General features: G+C 34.9%; 2 protein-coding genes across 2 annotated transcripts in view; one reads left to right on the forward strand and one right to left on the reverse strand.

Annotated features, from left to right (window-relative positions):
• LOC120191963 (pectinesterase-like) overlaps window positions 1-25358 on the reverse strand; it is a 43370-nt gene that overhangs the window by 1992 nt on the left and 16020 nt on the right. The window contains exon 2 of the mRNA XM_039194819.1: window positions 6344-6355. Within this exon, the coding sequence (XP_039050750.1) occupies window positions 6344-6355 (12 nt within the window). The remainder of the gene's footprint in view (window positions 1-6343; window positions 6356-25358) is intronic.
• Window positions 3487-4231, forward strand: LOC120192057 (protein BREAST CANCER SUSCEPTIBILITY 2 homolog B-like). Its single transcript, XM_039194913.1, has 2 exons — window positions 3487-3941; window positions 4041-4231. The coding sequence occupies exons 1-2, from the start codon at window positions 3674-3676 to the stop codon at window positions 4154-4156; spliced, it is 384 nt and encodes a 127-aa protein (XP_039050844.1). The 5' UTR covers window positions 3487-3673; the 3' UTR covers window positions 4157-4231.

The following is a 25358-nucleotide window of genomic DNA, read 5'->3' on the forward strand; positions in this document are numbered from 1 at the left end:
CGGAGGTGACAATTTTTAGAAAGTTTTGAAAATTTTACGTATTTCTTGTTCTGAAATCTCGGTGTTGTGAATTTATTGTTAGGGTTTTATGTAAACATGCATATAGATATTAAGAGAATCATATTTATACATAGTAAATTAGTATTTATTCACCTAATTATTCTTGTAATTCCATTTTGATTAAGATCATAATTCATAACTTTATGTACAATTTTGAAAAAGAAAAATGTTAAGTCAATCGAATCAATGGAATGACCAAGAGAGAGGTGAATTGACAATTAGAAAAATGATGAAAGCTTTTTGCAAGAAAATAAAAAATTGATACAAACAATTTTAGAGTGGTTCAACTTCTTCAATGAAGTCTACATTTACTACATTAGCTTTCACACTAAGGATTTTAACAAATTCACTAATTTGTTATAACCTTGGTGTAACCCCAAAGTCTCAAGTGTACAACCTTTCCTAAGAAGAAATTACAAATGAGTAAACTATGAAAATCCCCACAATGATATATTGTTTGCAACTTGAAGCTCTCACAAACCCAAGAACACTAGAAAGAAAAATACAATGAATTGAATAGTGTTCTATGTAAGAAAGACAAATGGACTATGAATTTGGCTCTTTTTAATCTTTGATTGTTGGAATATATTTCTTGTCTTTTCTTGGTTGTTTGAAGACATTTTTTATACGCTCTCATTGATTTCTAGCCATTTGTGGTTGTTGGAGGGAGTTTGGAGCCATTTTGAAGCATTAAATTCGCTCATTTAAGGCTACATGTACACAAAATTTCGAAACTTTGGTGAAAGTTTTGAAACTCTTCGAAAGAGCAATTGAAAAAATGACTGTTGGACCTAAAGTATCAAAACTTTAAGGGAAGTTTTAAAACTATTGAGATAGTTTCGAAACTAAATGAAAGTATCAAAACTTTCTGGGATACTGTCTGGAAAGTTTTGAAACTCTTGTAGAAGTTTCTAAACTTCAGATCAATGCTTGTTTAAAAAGATAGTTTTTGACATTTTGAGAAATATAAGACTTTGAAAATTATTCTAAAGTATTTGAATTATTATTATTTTTATATAATTTGAACTTAAAAGACTCATTTTAAAGATTTGATAAATTTTAGGGACTTAAAATTAGTTTTACAAAAATGATTATATTTAATGTTATATCAAAATCATTTATGTTTATCAATCTATCCCTTTTTGATAAAACAAAACATTTTTGTAAAAAATTTCTTGATTCAAAATTTATCATAAAATTTTCAAATTATATATTATTCAAATTCTCATTTAACTCCTTTGAAAAACAATTTGAGGCTATAAAAATTTTAATAAAAAATTTATATCAAAAACAAAAACGACAAGTTTTAATCAAAAGTTGTTTTTTATACTATTCTCCCCTTTTTTGTTAGATCAAAATTGTTTTACTACAAAAGAGAGTAAAATATTAGAGCATAATAAGCCAAGATAAATATAATTGAATATATAATAAGCCAAAATATATCCATCATAAGCATAAATAACATCCCAAAATATCCAATATAAATAACCAAAATATTCAACATAATCAAAACATCCCAAAATATGAAATCCAAAATGAAATCCAGCATAAACATTCAAATGCAATAATAGAAAAATCCAACAATCCTAAATGCAACATGAAATAAAATGGTCTATCTTCATCATCATCCTTCGGATGCGAAGTAGGACCTGGAGAGGGATGAAGATACGAGAAATGAGCCTCCAAGGCGCTAAGACGAGCCTTAATGGCCTCGAATTCACCGACCATGTAATCGTAAATCATTTCATTACAGTATAACAAAACATGTTTGTAGTGGTCTTTTGAAACCAAATTCTACGAATTTTATAAACATCGTGGCGTTTTCTAGAAACGTTGCTATAGATTTGTCTATTGTGGTGTTTTTTAAAGAAACTTTGGAAGTGTTCAGATTTTAATGGCATTTGTATATCCAAAGGCCGCAATTGTTTCGTATTATAGTGGCGTCTTTTAATAAACGCCACAAAATATATTTTATGTTGATATATTATGGCGTTGGATGTTTAAAACGCCACGATAGGAAGTTTTTTATCCCTTACCCGGTTCTAAATCCCTAATTTTGTACTCTTATTGTGAAATACAACGCTCCTGCTCACTTATCGCGCCTCATGATTTTCAAACACCCATTTTTCTCAAAAAACTCATTCAAGTTAATACCCTTAAACGTTGGTTGATGGGGATGCAGTAGTTCTTCAATGGACACCGATTTGTCTGAAAATTTCATTCAATCTAGATTCCATTTCTGAAAACAACGCTCCTGCCCAGTGTCTTAGCTTGTGCCAATTACCTGAAGTTGCCGCCATATTCTTCGAAAGAGAAGATGAAAGAGAAACTCTTATACGCCATAACAGAAGGGCAAGGCTCATTCCACCTTTCATAGCTTCTTTTAAAGTTACGTATCTGTGAATTTGTAATTATCATTTAGGTAGGTGCTCGGTTTGGTCGGTGTACATGAGAACGCGTGGTGAAGGGCAGTATAGTTGGGGGATCTTGATGGGAATAGAAATAGGTGACAGAATATTTGTGGTGGGATTTGTAAGTAGAGAATAGGAGTTGTTTTAGTTTTCAAGTTGGGGTCTTAGCTTTTGTATATGCAGGAGTGAGGGTTATTTCTAACTTTTAATCAATGCTCAAAGATGCATGGTGATTTGAGGACTTAGGGTTTGAAGATGGAAATGGGAATCCATTAAAGTTCTTCGGTATGGATTTCTTATTTTTCCTTTAAAAGTTCGTTCAATGCTCAGGTTCTTAAGGGTCTTGTAAATCATATTTTCGTTTCCTGTTTAATGATCTTTATGTGTTTGATAAAAGTTCCCTGCGAATCCTTTTTACCTTTTTCTCGTACCTCCTTTGATGTTACGCTATTTACCATTATTTCCTTTTGTACGTGTGGAATTGATTGTTATTACGTAGTGCCAAGACCATGGTTTGCATTTCTATATCAATTAATATTTGTTAAAGGTTTCATGTTATAGTTGTTTTTTTTTAAAAGTTTAACAGAGATTATCTTATTATTTGTTTAAATTATTAACTTACACCACTAACAGAATCCTAGTGGGACTTTTTTAAAGATGTAACACACATGAAGGAAAATGTGACACCATTACTTTTGGACTGCTAAATAAACAAAGTCTGCTAAATGATTTATCCGAGAATTGAAGAGTGTTCAGCAAAGGTTTGGACTGCAGAAAAGTAAACAATGGTAACCGGCTACCTTTATTTTCCTTGAAAGTTAACTGGCTCGCTTTATAACATCTTTTAGTATTCAACATTGATGGATGTACTATAAATCTAGTAGATTGTGTTTACATTAAGGTAAATGCAATCAACCCATTGTGTGATTTAAAATTTGTGTATATACCTTTAGCTTCTCTTATTTCATGTTAAGCAAATGTTCCTGTGAGATACAACCATGCATCATTTATTTATAGTTTATTTATATTGCTTTCTTTGTAAGCAGTTTGATAGTGTTTAGTGATAATGTAAATGGTGGTAAATATCCTTGTTGATTACTTGCAATATGTAGTCGGAATGTCCACGTGGCAGATTTTTTCTGACGCGGGATCAAATTATCGCCGGGAGGCATCTGGTCCATTCCTGTTGTCGAAACTCAATAATGACCCGAACGGAGCTCCAGTTGCTCCACACCCTTCCATGGTCGATCTCCTGCTTAAAGGTTGTAATCTCTAAATCTTTTCGCCTCTATCTCAAATTTCATTGTTCCTACACAGGATTTTCGAAGCTTATTGAGAACGATGGTGGAGTAGATAAATACCCGATTTTTAGAACCGAATTGGGGAAATCCGTGGCGTTGAAAGAATCTTCAATTGCAAAAACATTATCTATCCTCGATGAAGACGACGGTGCCTCTACTGTTACTCCAAGTAAACGCTTCTCTTTTTTACTTTAATTTTTTATTTAATAACTAAAATCTTTTTGCAATTTAGAAAGTTAACGCTTCTCTTTTTTGTTTCATATTGCAGGTGAAAGGATGTTATATGTTTCAAGTGAAGCATTGAAATGTACAAGGAGTCTTCTTGGTGATCAGGAGCTAGGGGATTTATTTGGTGATATGAATAAAGAGGTTTTTCGTTTGTAGTTTACACGGAGGAAAAAATTAACGATGCTTTATCAAACAATTGAGCATGTAACATAGGTTGAACATGTGACAACTGAGAGGAAATTGCTTGCATAAGTTGCCAGTTTGAGAGAAGACACCCTACTATTGTTTTCAAGATGCTAAGTATCTATCATGGAGTATCTTCTTAGTGGTGACATGATGACTTTTCTAATGAAAGAAGACACTCTAACTAAGACAATGGCTAGAATTTGCATTGCTCAAAGTGTTCTTTCCATTTATAGTTAATGATGTTAAGTACATTACATTTCACTTGAATGTTTGTAAACTTTGATTTATTTATGTCAACTATTTTTACTTAATTCGAGTCGTAATTTAATTTAAGGTTGTTGCTATTGGATATTGCTACATGATATTAAATTTGTGTAATAAATAGCAGAAAATAACATTTGCAAACAAAGTTTTATTTGCGGTGTTTTAAGGTAAAAAACACCACTAATGGACTACACAATTGTCATATTTTGGAGCAAACGCAACTAAATGACCTAACCTTTCACGGCGTTTGTTCCAAAAAATGCCGTTAAATGACCAACCTTTTGCGTCTTTTATTCCAAAAATGTCGCTGACTGACCTAACATTTTGTAGCGTTTGTTCCCAAAACGCCGCTAAATGTTTAAACGTTTTGCAACGTTTATTTTCATAAACGTTGTTAACAGTTGTAGTGCTCACATTATTGGCATTTCTTGTAGTGCTTTCTTTTACGTCGGGAGCTATTTTAGCGGCGCTTTAAAACACCGCTATATGTCTAAAAAAAGTCACTATAGACCAAGTCTGCTGTAGTGTTAGTGATGGGAGGACGAGTAACAATCCCATGTGCGACATCAACTCTGGGAGCTTCTTTGGGTTAATCTTGATGAATTCGAACCCATTTACCTCCGATAAAGTCATACCCATTTTTATGAGCTGAGGTAAAGTCGATAGGGCTCGAAAGAGGAATCTTAGTGTCATAGGAAAGGTTAACCCGAAGCTTGGTGAAGATGTGACTAAGCACACAAGCGTAAGGTAAGAAGTTTTTAAACCCTAGACCTTTGGAGATGGTATTGACAAGCTCGATAAAGATGATATGAGCGGGTGAGGAAGAGTTTGAGAATGGAAACAATAAATCCACCAATAGTCTAAGTCGTGCATACGAGTGACTTTTCTACTCAAAGGGCGGAGAAATCAAGTGAAAAGGAGGTGCAAAAGACGCTCTTCAAATGATGAAAGAGTGGGATTGTGTCCTTGAAAAGGAGCAATAGCGACGGGAGCATTCTCATCCGTAAGGACTGTCATAAAGAATTCCTAAATCATCGGCTATGTATTGAACGACAAGCTTGATAATTTGACCCATGAGATAAGATTGGATAGCTATGACCTTTTCAGTTTGATGAAGAGGAGGAAGATTTAGATAATGTTCCTCATGAATAAGAGTGACATTAGAAAAGAAGGCTGGAACGAGATTAGGATAATTGACATTTGGAATTCATATAAGAACGAGCTATTCCCAAGTGGTAACAAGCTAAAGAAAACTGAAGTTATAAACGTTTGAGAACAAAAATTCTTCATCAAATTTATGTTCTGAATGAATTTGTGTATTACCGTAATGTTGACGGAACCTACGATGATCTTTGTCATATTTAAAATAGAGGGACTCAAAGGAGTTGGACGAGGTGGACGAAGTATTGGCTCTAGGGAGTTTATGGGAAGTTTTGGGAGCCATTTTAGGTGACAAAATAGTGGGTAAGGATGTTGAATTTTGGTTCAAGACTTTTATCGAACAGTTTGTAGACACACTTAAAAACGAAGATTCTAATAACAATTGACAAATGGGTATCCTTCCTACATGTAAAACACATCTATAACATTGCAATAAGCAACCCAATTTCATCAAAAACATATATTTTTCACATATTTACAAAAAAATCAAAAATCCTAGTTTACAAATTTTTTTGAAACATTTTACATTAATCATGAAATAATGAAGATACGTTATGGGTAAAACATTTAATCAATAGAAACTATATTGATTTTGAAAGAGCAACTAAAATTTAAAGGTCCAAAACAAATTTCGGGCAAAATGGGTTTATGCGAAAAATATGATTCAAATGATAAAGAAACTAAAAGCAAGACAATGGGTGATTACCGGAGACACCAAGGTGGCTGGCGGACGGATGGAGACCACTAGGAATGGCGGATGAGCAAAGAGAATAAAAGGTTTTGGGATTTTAGAGAAAGGGGTTGAACGGTTGGGAGAAAGATATAAGGGAGGGTTTAAAAAATAGGTTTAAAACCTATTTAGAATCTAGACCGCGTGACAAGTTTCAATACTCTTTAGGAGTTTCAAAACTTTGGACATAGTTTTGAAACTATTTAAAAATGCCAAATTGTACTTTTTAGCAAACTATTTTCGTTAATATCGATATTCTTAAGGAGTTTCGATACTTCATGAAAAGTTTTGATACTTTGTTAAAAGTTTTGATACTATTCATGTAGAAAATGCAACTTTGCTAATTTAAATTCTTAAAATCACCTAAAACATAGTTCTAACATATATGGAAGCATTGAAAGTTAGAAAACATATAGAACCACAATTGAAGTTATATGGCATAGATTTAAGTACTATTATCATATGCATGAATACATTAAATCACAAATTTGCATGCATAGCCAAATTTAAAGATTACAAAACAAGTTCGAAAAGGTCATGAAATGACATACATACCCCCCTTAATTTTTGTATTGGATAACCATAGAGAATCACTCAAGCATGTATGAAAAGTAATTTTAAGCCAACAACTTAATTAAAATCATAAAAACTCAAAAGTTTGGGCTAAGACCTAGGGAATGCCAGAAGTCCTAGCCCTCTCCTAAGTGTTCAAAATTTTTCTTTATCTAAAGGCTTGGTTAAAATATCAACTATTTAATGCAAAGTATCAACATATTCTAGAACTACATCTTCTTTAAGGACATGTTCTCTAATGAAATGATGCCTAATTTCAATGTGTTTAGTTCTAGAGTGATGAATGAGATTCTTAGTAAGACAAATTGCACTAGTTAATCACACTTAATTGGAATGGTACCAACATTAATTCCATAGTCTAAAAGTTGTTTCTTCCATAAAATTTGTGCCAACAACTATCGATCGAAATGTATTCCACCTCGATGGTTAATAATGCATCACTATTTTGTTTCTTAGAAAATAATGAAATTAGCATATTTATTAGGAATTGAGATGTACCACATGTGCTTTTTCTATCTAATTTGCAACATCCAAAATCCGCATCTGATAAAGCATGCAATCTAAAGTTTGAGTCTTTATAATACCAAAGTCCTAAACTAGGAGTGTCTCTAAGGTATCTAAAGATCCTTTTAATGACATGTAAATGATATTCCTTAGGATAAGACTGATATCTAACACACAAGAAAAACTAAACATAATATCCAATCTACTTGCGGTAATATAAAGAAAAGAACTAATCATTGACCTGTATAATTAAACATCTACACATTTACTTTCCTCATCTTTGTCAAGATTTGTTGAAGTGCTCATGGGAGTGGCTTGAGGTTTTAAATTCTCCAAGCCATACTTCTTGAGCATGTCCCTTATGTACTTAGCTTCATTGATGAAGATGATATCCTTCATTTTCCTGATTTGGAGTCCCAAAAAGAATGAGAGCTCCCAATCATGCTCATCTCAAATTCACCTTGCATCAACTTAGATAATGTTTGACAAACAAGATCATTAGTAGCACCAAATATAATATCATCAACATAAATTTGCACTACTAACATGTCATTCTCTTTTCTTTTAATGAAACGTATAGTATCAACCTTCTCTTTAGAAAAATCTTTTTCAATTAAAAATTTGATAATCTTTTATACCAAGCTCTAGGAGCTTGTTTCAAACCATATAAAGTTTTTGAAAGTTTGAAAATATGGTTTGGAAATTTTGAATCTTCAGAACTGGGAGGTTGTTCAACATACACTTCTTCATTAATAAAGCCATTTGGAAAAACACCTTTAACATCCATTTGATAAAGCTTAAAACTATTAAAGCATGCAAAATCAAGTAATAATCTAATGGCTTCCATTCTAGCTACGGGAGAACATGTCTCATCAAAATCAATTCCCTCTTCTTGAGTGTAACCATGAGCAACTAGTCTAGCTTTATTTCTCACTATGTTACCACTCTCATCTAGTTTGTTTCTATAAACCCATTTAGCATCTATAGTAGACTTATTACTGAGCCTTTCAACTAATGTCCATATTTTACTTCTCTCAAATTGATTTAACTCTTCTTGCATAACCATAATCCAATGTTCATCATTTAATGCTTATTTAACATTCTTAGGCTCTATGCATGAGATAAATGAAACATAATTACAAATATTATTAAGAGAAGATCTAGTAGTTACCCCTTTGGATGGATTACCAAAAATTTCACCACCTTTGACATAGTTTTACTCCATTGGGTATGATACCTCCCATTCCATTATAGTTAGATTCTTGGGAACATCTTGAGTTTCCTCATTCTTTATTTCTTTCAATGATGATTCACCAACTTCATTTGAATTTAAGATACCTACATCATCATCATCACAAGAATCCTTCATTGGAAGGGGATTATCATGGAAAACAACATGTATAGACTCTTCTACCACTAGAGTTCTTTTATTAGACTCGATAAGCTTTAGAGTTTGAAGAATAACCAAGAAAATTCCTTCATCACTTTTTGTATAAAATTTGTCAATATTATATTTTCCGTTATTTAAAACAAAACACTTGCATCCAAAAGGATGAAAATAACTAATGTTAGGCTTTTATTTTTGAAAATTCATATGGAGTTTTCTTTAAAATGAGCCTAATCATTACTTTATTAATCAAATAACAAGTTGTATTTTGTGGCTTCCACCCAAAAATACTTTGGCAAATTGTAGTACTCTACTAGATGATACATCACTAATAGGTTTAAAATAAGATCTTTTGTGTTTGCCCTTAGCACATGCATCATAAATAGGTTTAAAATAAGATCTTTTGTGTTTGCCCTTAGCACATGCATCATAAATTTTATCAAGATCAAATTTTATCTTAAGCAAACCTCTTACTAGATTACCTTGAATAAGTTTTTTGTAAAACACTCATGCTAGCATGTCCAAGTTTCCTATGCCATACCAATAATCTTGCCCATTCTTAGCAACTAAACAAGCATTTGAAATATAAATATTATCTAAATGCACCATCTAGATATTTCATATCATATGACCAACAAGCATAATCTTATTAAAAACAATGTCAATAATTTTGCAACCATTAGACTCAAATAAGACATTGTATCCCTTATCACATAATTGACTAATACTAAGCAGATTATGATTTAACCCATTATCATACAAAAATTTTCAATATGTATGGAAAAGTTGTTACCAATAGAACCAATTCCTTCAATGTGACCATTTGTTGTGACCAAAGGTTACTACTCCATTTTTAGCTTTATGCTCCAAAAACATGCTCTTATCACCGATCATGTGTCTTGAGCATTCACTATGAAGGTACAATGAATTTGAACTTTTGCATTATGCCTTGTAGCAATGATCCACCTTAGAATCATACTCTATGGCCATGAGACACAAGTTGGATACTTCTTCCTCTTCATCATTGGAGGACTCATCATCACTCCATGTAGCTGCATATGTCTTGTTTTTCTTCTTGGATGATCCTTTATTCTTCAATTGTGGGCATTCAAACTTCACATGCCCGGGTTTTTTGCACTCATAGCAATAATAGGATCATTATCCTTGGGTTTATTTTTGAAGCCATCTTTTCTTTGAAATCTCTTTCCTTTCTTGGACCTCATGAATCTTTTGAATATTTTGGCAAACATTGATATTTCTTCATATTCATCATCTTCATTTGAGTCACTATCTTCTTTTATAGACTTGAGAGAAACACCAACATTTTTCTTCTTTTTAACTTTATTTTTTTCCTCATCTGATGCAAGCACGTTTTCACCACATGCAAAGGGAGTATTCTTGAACATCTTAATAATTTACTTATTTTATATCATTATGATCACCTATGAAATAATCATACATATCATGCTAAGGTTGTTAGTTATGTGATTTAATGAGTAAAGTAACTTAGCATATTCACATCTTTATAATTGATGCACATTGTTATTTCAAGTATGTTAAGTATGTTAGACTAGTCTTGCATTCATTAAAAATGATTCATTACATTCATGAAATGGTAGTATGTTTAATTATTCATTTATTAGCTCATGTACATTCATTTTAGCTCCTAAGACTTATACATTAGCTTACATATGTTACATCATTATGTACTTAGCTCATGACATGCATTCATAGCTCACAAGGATCATACAAGCTCGATGCCTTTGATTTACCTTATTTTCTTTGCACATGTAGGTACATTGAAGCATGACACACATTATGGTAGTTTGTTGGAGTATTTGGGATCCATATGCATCTCACAATTAGCTCACAAACATCATGGCAACTCATGGAACACTAAGGGAAGATCAAGTCAGCTTGAGGAGCTCAAGGCTAGCTAAACTCAGTTAGGTGGACTATTTGAAGCTAAGTTGATATACTTGACCAAGTGACCAGCTGAAAGTAGCTATAAGAGATGCTAAGTAACCAAGGAGAACTCGGCTGGAACAACAAACAACTCACTTGCTTGCTAGTTACATGCATGCCTATGCTAGCTTAGAGGATGACTCACACACACCCAAGGAGATGCACATCACCAATCTTCAATCCATACATAAGGATGCACCACAAGCATCCCTAGATCCTCATGTGCATGCCTATGTCATCAGCAAGTATGTTCCATACATGTGACCCTCCTATGCGCACCAAATACTAAAGGACTTCACCATTCGGCCAAGGAAAATATCCCTTCACTTTGGCGCCAAATTGAAAGGGTTTAAGCATTATTAGGCCAAGGATTAAGACTTCTCATGCCAACTGAACCAACACTTATGTTTTCATATTAATTATTCAATTAATTGTCATTTTAGAGAGACACAAGGGCTGGTCGAACCATTATGTTTCCATTCGGCCATATCTCTTCAAAAACTATAAATAGGCTAGGCCTATTCATTTTGTAAACACACATTTCATTTAATTTAAGTGGGATTATTCTCTTTTCTCAAGTCCTTGTGACTTTTATCGACTTATAAAGTAAGTTAATTACTTGTGGCATCAACCCCTATTCCCTGAAACTTGTGGTTTCTATCTCCTTATAGATAGTGGGTCCAAGTCCTTTGTTACCACCCCCAAGAAAAATTTGTAAGGTTGGGTCTTTGCTCATTGTAGCACTGGTTCTTCCTTGATTTTTTCTAAGATATTATCCTCACCAACTATCATTTGTTTCATCACCCATATCATAGCCATATCTACATTCTTCCACTACCAATCTCATAAAATAAATAGCCCTCCATTTCACCTTTACATCAACTACCAAGCCATCTATTTGAGCCATTCACTTATGCAGGTTGTTTTGCTTTCTTCCTAGATCCATAACCTTACATCAAGCGATATTTAGAGCTTTGGTGGAAGAAGCAACGTGCAATAACAACAACAACAAAAATACAAAAAGAAGTACAAGTTTAGTGCAAGTGAAGAAATAAAAAAATCAGCAAAGAAATTGCAAGCACTCAAAAAGAAGAAACGAAAAGAAATTACAAAGAAAAGTTGAAAGCACACAACAACAAGTCTCATCACCAAGCAATTTAAGTAAGCATCTAAAATTTATTGTGGTAATAGAAAAGGTTGTAAAGTGACTTTGTGTAAGTAACCCCTTTATTCTTTTCTTTCTTATTTCAAAGCCGCCATTTTCAATATATTTTTCTTTCCATTCTTACAAACCATTTGCAGCCGACACACAACAAGTAAACTTTACTTGGTATAATTTTGAGTAAAGTTACTTAGAACTCCAGATAAAGTGAGTGAGAGGAAAAGACTTGAGCATGGAAGACTAGAAGAGGACTAGTAAAAGCCTTGAAGTCATAGAGTGCAAACACGAGCGAATTGAGAGACATTCAAGTTTCCTTGGAGTGAACTCATGAGGATTTGTGAGAGCATTATTTGGTAAGGTATTTTTACACATTTTCTTTTCTTTATTTCACTAATCATGTCTTAGAGTTCAGGAAGAACACCTGAAAGAGAAGCCCCTAACTTACAAACTCAAGAAATTATGCATGAGACAACAAGATTGTTGAAACTAGAGTTGGAGTCCTTACATGAAAGAATGGATCAAGTTGAAGCATCCTTGGGCAACCAAAGGATAATTCACACTAGAATGGAAAAAGAATTGGAATAGGAAACTGAGGTAGAGCAAATCACCCAAGAAACAAGGAGATATGTCCATAGAAATCTAGGGGAAAGGTACCAAAATGTTAAGTTCAGCAACATCAAGGTAACAATTCCTCCATTTCAAGGACGAACTGATCCGAAAGCATATCTTGACTGGGTAATCAAAATCGAGCATATTTTTGAATGCCAAAACTATACTGAGCAAAAGAAAGTAAAGCTTGCCACTATTAAATTTGTGGACTACGCCATTGTTTGGTGGGACTAATTAGTAAGTTCAAAAAGAAGAAATGGTGAATGCCCAATCAATACTTGGGAAGAAATGAAGGCCATTATGAGGAAAAGGTTTGTGCCTACTCACTATCACCATGATCTTTATCACAAGCTTAAAAATTGTAAACAAGGAAGCTGGAGCGTTTAAGATTATTTCAAGGAAATAGAGATAGCCATAATTCGAGCCAATGTTGATGAAGATAGGGAAATAACCATGGCAAGGTTTTTATCTAGCTTAAATCCTAAAATTGCTAACCTTGTTGAACTGCAGCATTATGTAGAGATTGAGGATATGATACATATGACCATGAAAATCGAACGAAAACTTAAAAGAAAGGTCTTCAACCGGAGTATCCCAAGTTCGACCACCAAATGGAAGCAAGAGCCTAATACTTTCTGAAAGTCAACCCCAATCTAAGTGAAGAATAATTTTGAGGGATCCAAAACAATACAAGTGGGTGAATCCAGTAAGGGTAAAGAAAGGCAAACAAACACTTTATAGAGGTCTAGAGACATCATGTATTTTAAGTGCTTTGGAAAAGAACATGTTGCAAGCTAATGTCCCAACTGAAACAATATGATATTGCAAGAAAATGAAGATGTTGTTTCAGATTCTGAAAAACCTATTCATGATGAGGAACCAGAAACAATCCATGAAGAAGAGCCAATATAGAATGCTGATTATGGAGAAATGATTGTTTCAAAGAGGTGCCTCCAATCACAATCAATTAAGGAGGATCTATAGAGAAACAACATTTTTCACAAGGTTCCACGTCAAGGACAAGGTTTGTACAATGATTATTGATGGAGGGAGTTACACAATGTAGCCATCACTATTATGGTGGATAAACTCTGTTTGCCTACCTTAAATCATCCAACTCCATATAAACTCCAATGGCTCAATGAAGGAGGTGAGTTAAACATTACTAAACATGTCGTAATTCCTTTTTCAGTTGGTAGGTACAAGGATGAGGTACTTTGTGATATTATCCCTATTCATGCTAGCCATATTATACTTGGGAGGCCATGGCAGTATGGCAAAAGGGCCATTCATTATTGTTATCACAATCAATACTCCTTTAATTATGAAGGACACAAGATAAATTTGATTCCTTTAACACCTAAGGAAGTTTAACAAGATCAAATGCATATGCGAAGGAGTGTTCAAGCCTTACGAAAAGATAAACTACTATTGAAGAATGAAGGAGGACAAGACATGAAACCGAACTTCTTCTTGAAGAAGTATGATGGTTCGATACTAAAAATTGAAGGGATTCCAATGAATCATGGTGATGGTAGGGATTCAAAGTCATAACTCTTAATCAAGGGTTATGATTCATGTCGTCTAAAGGTAAGTACCACCCCTTCATTTGAAACATCATGTCTCTCCATTTTTCAGGAAAAGCCAAATGAAAGGTCATTTCCAAAAAGGATATCCTTAGAAGAAGATCATTCCAAAAAGGTACCTGTTGGTAATTTATATTCCAAAGAAAGGACTAATAGGAGATCTTGTGAAAGGGTACCTATTGGAAGAACACATTCATCCAAAGGATATTTTCTTTTACTAAAAGAACGTAAAACTATGCAAGAACAAAATGATAAACACTTCAAGTATATCAAAGGCTTTGATTTGAGGAAAAATCGCCTTAAAGAAGGGGGGATGATGCAAGCACGATTTCACCACATGCAAAGGGAGTATTCTTGAACATCTTAATGATTTACTTACTTTATATCATTATGATCACCTATGAAATAATCATACATATCATGCTAAGGTTGTTAGTTATGTGATTTAATTAGTAAAGTAACTTAGCATATCCACATCTTTATAATTAATGCACATTGTTATTTCAAGTATGTTAAGTATGTTAGATTAGTCTTGTATTCATTAAAGCATGATTCATTACATTCATGAAATGACAACATGTCTAATTATTCATTTGTTAGCTCATGTACATTCATTTTAGCTCCTAAGTCTTATACATTAGCTTACATTAATTATATCATTATGTACTTAGCTCATGACATGCATTCATAGCTCACAAGACCCTAATCATGCACGACAACAAGGTAATTGGATCATACAAGCTCAATGCCTTTGATTTACCTTGTTTTCTTTGCACGTGTAGGTACATGGAAGTATGGCACATGTTGGGGCAGCTTGTTGGAGTATTTGGGATCCATATGCAGCTCACAATTAGCTCACAAATATCATGGCAACTCATTGAACACTAAGGGAAGCTTAAGTCAGCTTGAGGAGCTCAAGGCTAGCTAAACTCAGCTAGGTGGACTATTTGAAGCTAAGTTGATAAACTTGACCAAGTGACCAATTGAAGGTAGATATAAGAGATGCTAAGGAACCAAGGAGAACTTGGCTGGAGCAACAAACAACTTACTTTCTTGCTAGCTATATGCACGCCTATGTTAGCTTGGATGAGGACTTACACACTCCCAAGGAGATGCACATGACCAGCCTTCATTCCATGCACAAGGCTACACCACAAGCATCCTTAGAACCCAATGTGCACACCCATGTGATTAGCAAGTCTGTGCCATGCATGTGACCCTCCTATGCGCGCCAAACACCAAGGGACTTCACCATTCGGCCAAGGCACCTATCCCTTCACTTTGTCACCAACTTAAAAGGGTTTAAGCATTATTCAACCAAGGATTAAGACTCCCCATGCTAACCGAACCAACACCTATGTTTTCATCTTAATTATTCAATTAATTATGTCATTTTATAGAGACACAAGGGCTGGCCGAACCATTTTGTTTCCATTCGGCCATGTCTCTTCAAAAACTATAAATAAGCTAGTCCTATTCATTTTGTAAACAACCTTTAATATAATTTAAGTGAGATTATTCTCTTTTCTCAAGTCCTTGTGAATTTTATTGACTTATCAAGTAAGTTAATTACTTGTGGCGTCAACCCCTATTCCTTGATACTTATGGTTCCTATCTCCTTATAGATAGTGAGTCCAAGTCCTTTGTTACCACCCCTTAGAAAGATTTGTAAGGTTGGGTCTTTGCTCATTGCATCAGTGATTATTCCTTGGTTTTTTTTTCTAAGATACTATCCTCACCAACCATTCTTTGTTTCATCACCCATACCATAGCCATATCAACATACTTCCGCTACCAATCTCATAACATAAATAGCCCTCCATCTCACATTTACATCAACTACCAAGCCATCTATTTGAGTCATTCACTTATGCAGGTTGTTTTGCTTCCTTCTTAGATCAACAATCAATTTAAGGTAGGGGTACCTTACATCATCATGTTTCTTTTTTTTTTCTTCTTATTCATTCACCATCATCTCATGAGTGAGCAAAGACCAATGGGCTCATCTAGATTAAGTGGCTTTAGATTCTTTGCTTCAACAATGACGATCTTCTTGGATTTCCATGACTTGGGAAGACTATAAACCATCTTTCTAACAAGCTTATCATTAGGAATGACTTCTGCAAAGCCTTTGAGACCATTTAAAATAACTGAAAATCGATTGCTCATGCTTTTAATATCCTTATCCGGTCTCATCTTGAAGTTTTTTATAATTGTGATTAAGAAGACTAATCTTAGTTTCTCTTACCTCATTAGTACCTTCATGAGTAACTTCAATTTTTCCCCAAATCTCCTTGGCATTGGAACAAGATAGAACTCTCCCATATTCATCGGGGCCAAGTGCACACAAAAAATGTGCATTGCCTTTGCATTGAGTTGGAGCAATCTTCTCTCTTCTTTACTCCATTCCATCATCGGTCTAGTTGGAGTAGAATGTCCACTCAAGATGATGCTCCAAGCTCTCAAATCACTAGCTTGGATGAAAAGCATCATCCTATTCTTCCAATAAGCGTAGTTGGCTCTATTGAAGAAATGAGGCTTGTTGATAGGTTAGAAATCATGGATACTATCAAAGCTTGTTGTATAAGCCATGGATGCCTTGAATGATGGCTTGACTCTTCTAGGATCTTCTCAAGAGGTGGTAAAAACTTTCAATGAGTCTAGCTCTGATACCAATTGTTGAGTCAATCGAATCAATGGAATGGCCAAGAGGGGTGAATTAGCAATTAGAAAAATGATGGAAGTTTTTTGCAAAAAAAAAAATAAAAAATTGACACAAGCAATTTTAGAGTGGTTCAACTTCTTCAATGAAGTCTACATCCACTACCTTAGCTTTCACACTAAGGATTTCAACAAATTCATTTATTTGTTCTAACCTTTTAGGACAAGGTGTAACCTTGCAACACACTTAGACTTTATCCCAAAGTCTCAAGTGTAAAACCCTTCCTAAGAAGAAATTACAAATAAGCAAACTATGAAAATCCTTACAATGATAGATTGTTTGCAACTTGAAGCTCTCACACACCCAGGAACACTAAAAAGAAAAATACAATGAAGTAAATAGTGTTATATATAAGAAAGACAAAATGGACTGTGAATTTGGCTATTTTTTATCTTTGATTGTTAGAATAACTTTCTTATCTTTTCTTGGTTGTTTGAAGACCCCTTTTATATGATCCCATTGATTTCTAGCCGTTTGTGGTCTTTGGAGGGAGTTTGGATTCGTTTGGAGCATTAAATTCGTGCATTTAAGGCTATATGCACATAAAGTTTCGAAACTTTAGGGAAAGTTTTGAAACTCTTCGAAAGAGCAATTGAAAAATATGAATGTTAGTCCTAAAGTATAGAAACTTTAAGGAAAGTTTTGAAACTCTTAAGATAGTTTCGAAACTACATGAAAGTATAAAAACTTTTTGGGCTATTGTCTGGAATGTTTCAAAGCTCTTGTAGAAGTTTCGAAACTTTTTAGTCAATGCTTGTTTAAAAAGATAGTTTTTGACAATTTGAGAAATATAAGACTTTGAAAATTATTCTAAAGTATTTGAATGCTATTTTTAATATAATTTGAACTTAAAAGACTCATTTTAAATATTTGAAAAATTTTAAGGACTTAAAATTAGTTTTACAAAAATTATTATATTTAATGTTATATGAAAATCATCTATGTTTATCAAAAAAAGTTAAATCATCAAAACAGAACCACAAAAAGGGAATCACGACAATTGAAAAAAAAAATTAAAAACTATACTAAATTGGTATTTATAAAATGATAATGCAATACCATCTACGAAGTAAAAACATTAAATTAAGAAAAAAATGAATATTTATTAATATGTACATAACACCAAAGATATATATAATTTAATAAAATTATTTGTTTATACGACAAAGTATAAAATGATAATGAAGTTTTAAAATTTAAAATTTATAGTACATGTTATTTAATTAAATTTATTAATTATTTCATCAATTTATTCTCATGTTATCAAATGAAAAAATAGGTATTTAAATTTTTGTTGGGCATGATAAATGAATTTATCGAAAATATAACTAAAATTATGATATTACAAACCAAAACAAAATTTTACTTAAATAAAATAGTAAATTAAATAAAGTTCTTAACCAGTCACTATCCCTTTTAGGATTTTTAATTTTTCTCTCAATAACTGTTTTTTTCCCGATGGTGGTATTAATTTTAGTATTGATTATCGACTGTCCATATTATTTATTTATTTATTTATTTTCTTATATTATATTATATTATATTTTTTGTTTTTAATTTCTAATAAATTTTGTCCTTTTGGTATAAATTTCTTTGCTTTAATGACACAATTTTCAATCTTCTTCATTATTCATTTGGTTTCTTTGTTTATTTTTTTAACATTAGATTTGAAGTCATCTCGACTAACCAAGATGACGTTAATTTATTAACATGTTGATTTGCCATGCTTTGGACATTCAGATGAATTTGGATATACAATTTGTGTTCAGATATAATTTTCTCACGATGCTTGACTATGATTAGCGATTGTTGGTAGTCTTTCAGTTGCTTGATCTCCTTTTGTGATTCATTTGTCGATGCAGTTAGACCTATTCATATCTTTATTTTGTTCGAGTTTTTTTCCTTGTATGTTCCTTATAAGATCTTAAGTGGTCAATTTTTTTATTAATAATTATAAGAAATGTCTCGATTATGTGTTCAGTTTACACTTACGGTTATAAAATGTCATGGTAATTTTGATTTTTTTTAAAAAAAATTAGTAGCTTCTATTTGAATAAAAATATAAATTAGTGTCGTAATCGTCTTTCGGTTTGGGCCCCGGAATTGGGCTTCGACGTGAAAAATGTGGATTGGAGTCGCCACCGATCATTTATTTAAGAATAAATGGGTTGATTGGATACCTAATTTCTTACCTGATCTGCATCATGCCAGAGATGTGTCGGATTCGGGAGTCGGTTACAGTCAAGGAAGGGTTAGCACCCTTGAACTGCCCTTTCGGTACTACGTAATTTCCAGTCATCTTTAATTAAGAAAATTGTAATTTTAAATTAAACGGTAAAAATAGCGATCTAGATTACTTACCTCTGATTGGTCAAAAAAAATACCCTTTAAAATTCAAAAATGCGTTAGAAAAAGGAAAATAAATAATACAAAAACGAACGAAATAAAGAAAGTAATATAAAATAAAGAAAATCAAAGAATGAAAAAGTAAAGACAAAAATAAATAAATAAAATGCAGAAAAATGATAACATATACATATAATATTAAATGATACGGGTGAAAACCATAGTGAATGAATGATGAATAAATGCTAAAACGAAAAAGAATAAATAATGATAACATAAAGTTAAAACGTTAAACTCGTCAAACCTAATCTATTAATTAATCAAAGTACAAGAGTGCATGAAAATAAAAAAAAACGGTGGGGGTAGATAGATATAATTAATGTGAGCATAATATATATAATAATAATAGTAAAACAATATATATATACAACGACGAATATTGATAAAAATAGAGAATAAACATAGTAGTAAAAATATATAAAATTAAATGAAAAATATATATATACATTATATTAATAAATAAAAATAATTACGTAACAAATAAAAATATATACGAATAGAAATAAGGGTCAAATTAAACAAGAAGAAAGAGTTAGGTGTCCAAATTCAAATAAAATAGAAATTGCGGGCCAATATTAAAATGAATTTAGGGATGCAAATGGGGCCTTTTAACACAGCAGGGGACCAAAAGGGGAGTTTACCCTTTACTTCGTAAACATGCGCAAATCAGGAGATTGGGTCGGGTATACACGCGGTTTAACTGGTTAATATAAACGTTTTAAAAAAAATTAAACCTTCATTCTCATCTCTCTCGCCGAACCCTCTCTTCTTCTCTCCCTTTTCTCTGGTTTTGTTCTTGAGTTTCAAGAACAGGCCACCGTGGTTCTTCAAGAACCCAGAAATCGGCCGTCGAGCGCCGCCTCACCGCCGCCGTAGAATGGCAACGACCGTCGTTCATCGGCGGAAAAAACCCAAAAAAACATTTTTTTAAGGCCTCATGTCTCAACGTTTTAAAAAATCGAAATACTTTTTAAAACCGAGCCTCGAGGAGCCGTAGATCTATAGAAGGAGATCTCGGTTCCTAATGTTCATCGGCTCTCTTCACGCTCAAAACCCAAAGAGAAACAACATGCAAGCGAAACGAAGAAACGAACGAGGTAACATTTTTACCTTTTTATTTAGCTTCGAAAATCAGTACAAAAGTTTGGATCTTTCGAGTATTTCACTGTGCCTCCTCCCCTTTTTTTTTTGAAGATGTTCACTTTACATGTATTTATAGTCTAAGAATACTAGTCTTAGTCCCGATTTTCTAGTATTTTATTTGGAATAAATCACTGCTTGGTTGGTTGTGGATGTATCCTTGTATCTCACGTCGTTGTGTTTGTTGAACATGTGAGAAATGACCGTGAAAGGAGGCGTGCGGCTGTGAAACTCGGGAGTTGGGACTGCTGCGCGGCGCTGGGTCTTCAACGGGGGAGAACGGCGCTGATGGAGTGTGTGAGGCTAGGGTTCTTTGGAAACCCTAAGTATGCACGTGTTTGGGTTTTGGCTGGGGCCCTTGGGATTTGGGCCTTTATTGTTGGGCCTGTAACAGAAATTTAAGGATGTAAATAAATTATAATTTATAACATAATATAATATTATATATATGTATGTATTATGATGGGCGAATTTCAGTGTCTTCAGCTGCCCCTCTTTGCTCATTATCGTGTAATGAAAATAGAGCAAAGATTAAAAGACACAAATTTCGTCCATATCAACTATCCTCTGTCACAGAGTTGAAATTTGATCAAGAAATGACTCCCTTGTCGTGGGGTTGAGTCAAAACTGGAAGATTCTGAGCACGAAATATTTCGTTGTGAAGTTGAAGACGAGCTCAAAGCTTTTGACAAGTGGCCTCTGAATCATCTTCTGGTTCAAGGTACTTCGTCGTGAAGGTGACCCTTGATCTGAAGACTGTGGCGTTGTGGTGTTACAGATGACTCCTTCGTCGCGAAGTTGGATCAATCTGTTTGTGAAGTTGGTATTGTATATAGCTCCTTCGTTGTGAATTTGAGCCTGAGAATTGGAAGTCCTTCGTCGTGAAGTTGAAATCCAAGTATTGTTCCGGAGTCCAATATCATTCACTGTGAAGTTGAAATTGGTTCTGGAACTGGGAAATGTCGGTTGACAGTCAGCGGCCCCTTCGTCGTGAAGTTGAACTTATACTGTCTTGAGTCCAATATCCTTCGTTGTGAAGTTGAAATTGGCTCTGAAATTGAGAAATGTTTGTTGACAACCAGCGGTCCATTCGTCGTGAAGTTGAACTTGCGTCGTCTGGAGTCCAATATCCTTCGTTACGAAGTTGAAATTGGCTCTGAAATTGAGAAACGTTTGTTGACAACCAGCGGTCCCTTCGTCGTGAAGTTGAGCTTGCGTTGTCTGGAGTCCAATATCCTTCGTTGTGAAGTTGAAATTGACTCTGGAATTGAGAAATGTTTGTTGACAGCCAGCGGTCCCTTCGTCGTGAAGTTGAACTTGCGTTGTCTGGAGTCCAATATCCTTCGTTGTGAAGTTGAAATTGACTCTGGTATTGAGAAATGTTTGTTGACAACCAGCGGTCCCTTCGTCATGAAGTTGAACTTGCGTTGTCTGGAGTCCAATATCCTTCGTTGTGAAGAAGAAATTGGCTTTGAAATTGAGAAATGTTCGTTGACAACCAGCGGTCCCTTCGTCGTGAAGTTGAACTTGCGTTGTCTGGAGTCCAATATCCTTCGTTGTGAAGTTGAAATTGACTCTGGAATTGAGAAATGTTTATTGACAACCAGCGGTCCCTTCGTCGTGAAGTTGAACTTGCGTTGTCTGGAGTCCAATATCCTTCGTTGTGAAGTTGAAATTGACTCTGGTATTGAGAAATGTTTGTTGACAACCAGCGGTCCCTTCATCGTGAAGTTGAACTTGCGTTGTCTGGAGTCCAATATCCTTCGTTGTGAAGCAGAAATTGGCTTTGAAATTGAGAAATGTTCGTTGACAACCAGCGGTCCCTTCGTCGTGAAGTTGAACTTGCGTTGTCTGGAGTCCAATATCCTTCGATGTGAAGTTGAAATTGGCTCTGAAATTGGGAAATGTTTATTGACAACCAGCGGTCCCTTCGTCGTGAAGTTGAACTTGCGTTGTCTGGAGTCCAATATCCTTCGTTGTGAAGTGGAAATTGGCTCTGAATTTGAGAAATGTTTGTTGACAACCAGCGGTCCCTTCGTCGTGAAGTTGAACTTGCATTGTCTAGAGTCCAATATCCTTCGTTGTGAAGTTGAAATTGGCTCTGGGTAAAACCTGCAAAGATATGCATATATGCGATGGTATGGATGTCATGCTCTTAGGTATGCCTAAAATGTATGGGCAACATATGTTATTCTGGGCTCTGGAGAGAAATCTTGATTTTCGGTGGCCTGTCGTTGTTGACTCTTTGATTTTGAAAGCTTGAAGTTCCGATCTCTGATCTTGAATTCTTCAAATGTCTGAATCTGATGTGCACATTCTGGTTTTTTTTTTTTTTTGGAGATGCTCCTCAACCATCTCAAGCATGTTCATGAGCCTTGATCGGATTCTGGGTACCTGTACTTTTCAATGAATCTTTGTACAGTAATATGCGATTATCTTTCATAAAAAATAAATAAACCATTAGGTTTAAATCTAATTCAAGATGCTCGAAAGGAATTGGAGAAAAGATGGTCTTTATTCATAAGGGAGGAGAAGAACAAATAATACATGGCAAACATTCTAGAAGACGAATACACAATGATGTGTAAATGAATGTCTTAGATCTCGATAACGTGGGCACTTCTGAGCTGAAAAGCCGTTTGGTGACTTTGAATGCAGCCTTTGCCAAAGGATCTTTGAAAATGCGACAACGTTTGGGAGGGTGCAACATTTCTCCGATTTGTTGAGTTCGTAGAAGATTCATGTGCCGGGATGTTTCCACCGTTAATATCCAAATCGCCCTTTCCGGGTTTTCAACTTGGACCCATCCTTGGTTGCAAGACGCCCTTTGCGGGTTTTCATCTTGAACCCACCCTATTTTCTCTTCTTTTTTCAATTTAGGGCGCCCTTTCGGGTTTTCACCCTAAACGTTTTTCTCTTTTTGGTTTTTTGTTTTTGTTTTTTTGTTTTTTTTTGTTTTTTTTTTGTTTTTTTCCAACTTAGGACGCCCTCTCGGGTTTTCATCCTAAGCGAAGTATTTCTTGACTGCGTCCGAGTTAATGGGATGTGGCAGCTCAGGTCCGTCCATTTCAGCCAGGATAAGGGCTCCTCCGGAGAAAGCCTTCTTCACGACATAAGGTCCTTCCCAATTTGGCGTCCATTTTCCTCGGAAATCTTTCTGGACTGGCCAAATTCTTTTTAGCACTAGATCCCCTTCACGGAATATTCTCGGGCGCACCTTTTTGTCATGTGCTCGGATCATTCGTTTCTGATAGATTTGACCATGATGAATGGCTTTCAGTCTTTTTTCATCTATCAGATTAAGCTGATCATATCTGGATTGTGCCCACTCTGCATCATCCAGTTTGACTTCTGACAAGACCCTGAGAGACGGAATCTCGACTTCAATGGGTAGCACTGCTTCCATTCCATAGGCTAGTGAAAATGGAGTTGCCCCAGTTGAAGTTCGTACCGAGGTTCGATAAGCGAACAAAGCAAAAGGTAACTTCTCATGCCAGTCTTTGTAAGTTTCTGTTGTTTTTTCCACTATCTTCTTAATATTTTTGTTTGCTGCTTCTACTGCTCCGTTCATCTTTGGTCTGTAAGCAGTGGAATTGTGATGTTTTATGTTGAACTGTTCGCAAGCAGCATTCATCATCTTGTTGTTCAAGTTTGTTGCGTTATCGGTGATAATCCTTTCAGGTAGACCATACCGACATATAATTTCTTTCTTCAGAAACTTGCAAATAGTGGATTGAGTGACACTGGCGTATGACGCAGCCTCTACACATTTCGTGAAATAGTCAATTGCTACGAGAATGAAACGGTGACCATTCGAAGCCTTCGGATGGATTTGCCCGATAACGTCCATGCCCCACACAGAGAAAGGCCATGGTGACGTCATTACATGAAGCGGATGGGGTGGAACATTTATCTTGTCTCCATAAATCTGACATTTATGACATCTCCTAGCATAGTTGATGCAATCACTTTCCAGTGTGGACCAAAAATATCCGCATCTCATTATTTGTCTTGACATCATATGCCCATTTGCATGTGCTCCACAAACCCCATCATGTACTTCTTCCACTATCATTTTTGCCTCTTTAGCATCGACGCACCTTAACAGAACTTGGTTATGGCTTTTCTTGTATAAAACCTCTCCGTCAAGGACATATCCAGCTGCCAACCTTCTAAGGGTTCTCTTCTCGATTTCTGTGGTTTCTTCTGGATAACTCCGATGCTTAATATACTGCAGAATGTCGTAGTACCAAGGCTTAGTGTCTTTCACTTCTTCAATTTGGTAACAATGAGCTGGGTACTCATACGACTGCATGTTAATTGGCATCATTTCAGACTCCCCGCCAGCCTTGAATGTGGCTGCCAAGGTAGCTAGAGCGTCAGCCATTTGATTTTCTTCTCTAGGCACGTAGTGGAAGGTGACTTCGTCGAAATCTTCGAGCAGATCCAATACTAGTTTTCGGTACTCTAACAGCTTTATATCCTTGGTTTCCCACTCTCCTCGGAGCTGATAGATTACTAAGGCTGAGTCTCCATACACCCGTAAAGTCTTTATATTTTGCCCCAGTGCAGCCCGAATTCCCAAGACACAGGCTTCATATTCTGCCATGTTATTGGTACAATCAAAGTTCAGTCTGCTGGTAAATGGGTAGTGACTCCCTTCTGGGGAGACTAGAATTACCCCGATGCCATGTCCTAGTGCATTCGATGCCCTATCGAAGTGCATTTTTCCAGGAACCGTCCGTTGAAATGCTTGCTTCCTCTAAAGATATGGCCATTAAGTCCTCGTCCGGGAAATCAAAGTCCAGCGGCTCATAGCTCTCATCAGTTCTGCTTGCCAAAAAATCGGATATGGCGCTGCCTTTTACCGCTTTTTGGCTCACGTATTCGATGTCAAATTCAGACAAAAGCATCTGCCATCGAGCTAACCTTCCGGATAGAGCAGGTACACCCATCATGTATT

Source organism: Hibiscus syriacus, unplaced genomic scaffold (assembly GCF_006381635.1).
Source record: "Hibiscus syriacus cultivar Baekdansim isolate YM2019G1 unplaced genomic scaffold, ASM638163v2 tig00004198_pilon, whole genome shotgun sequence".
NCBI lineage: Eukaryota > Viridiplantae > Streptophyta > Magnoliopsida > Malvales > Malvaceae > Hibiscus > Hibiscus syriacus.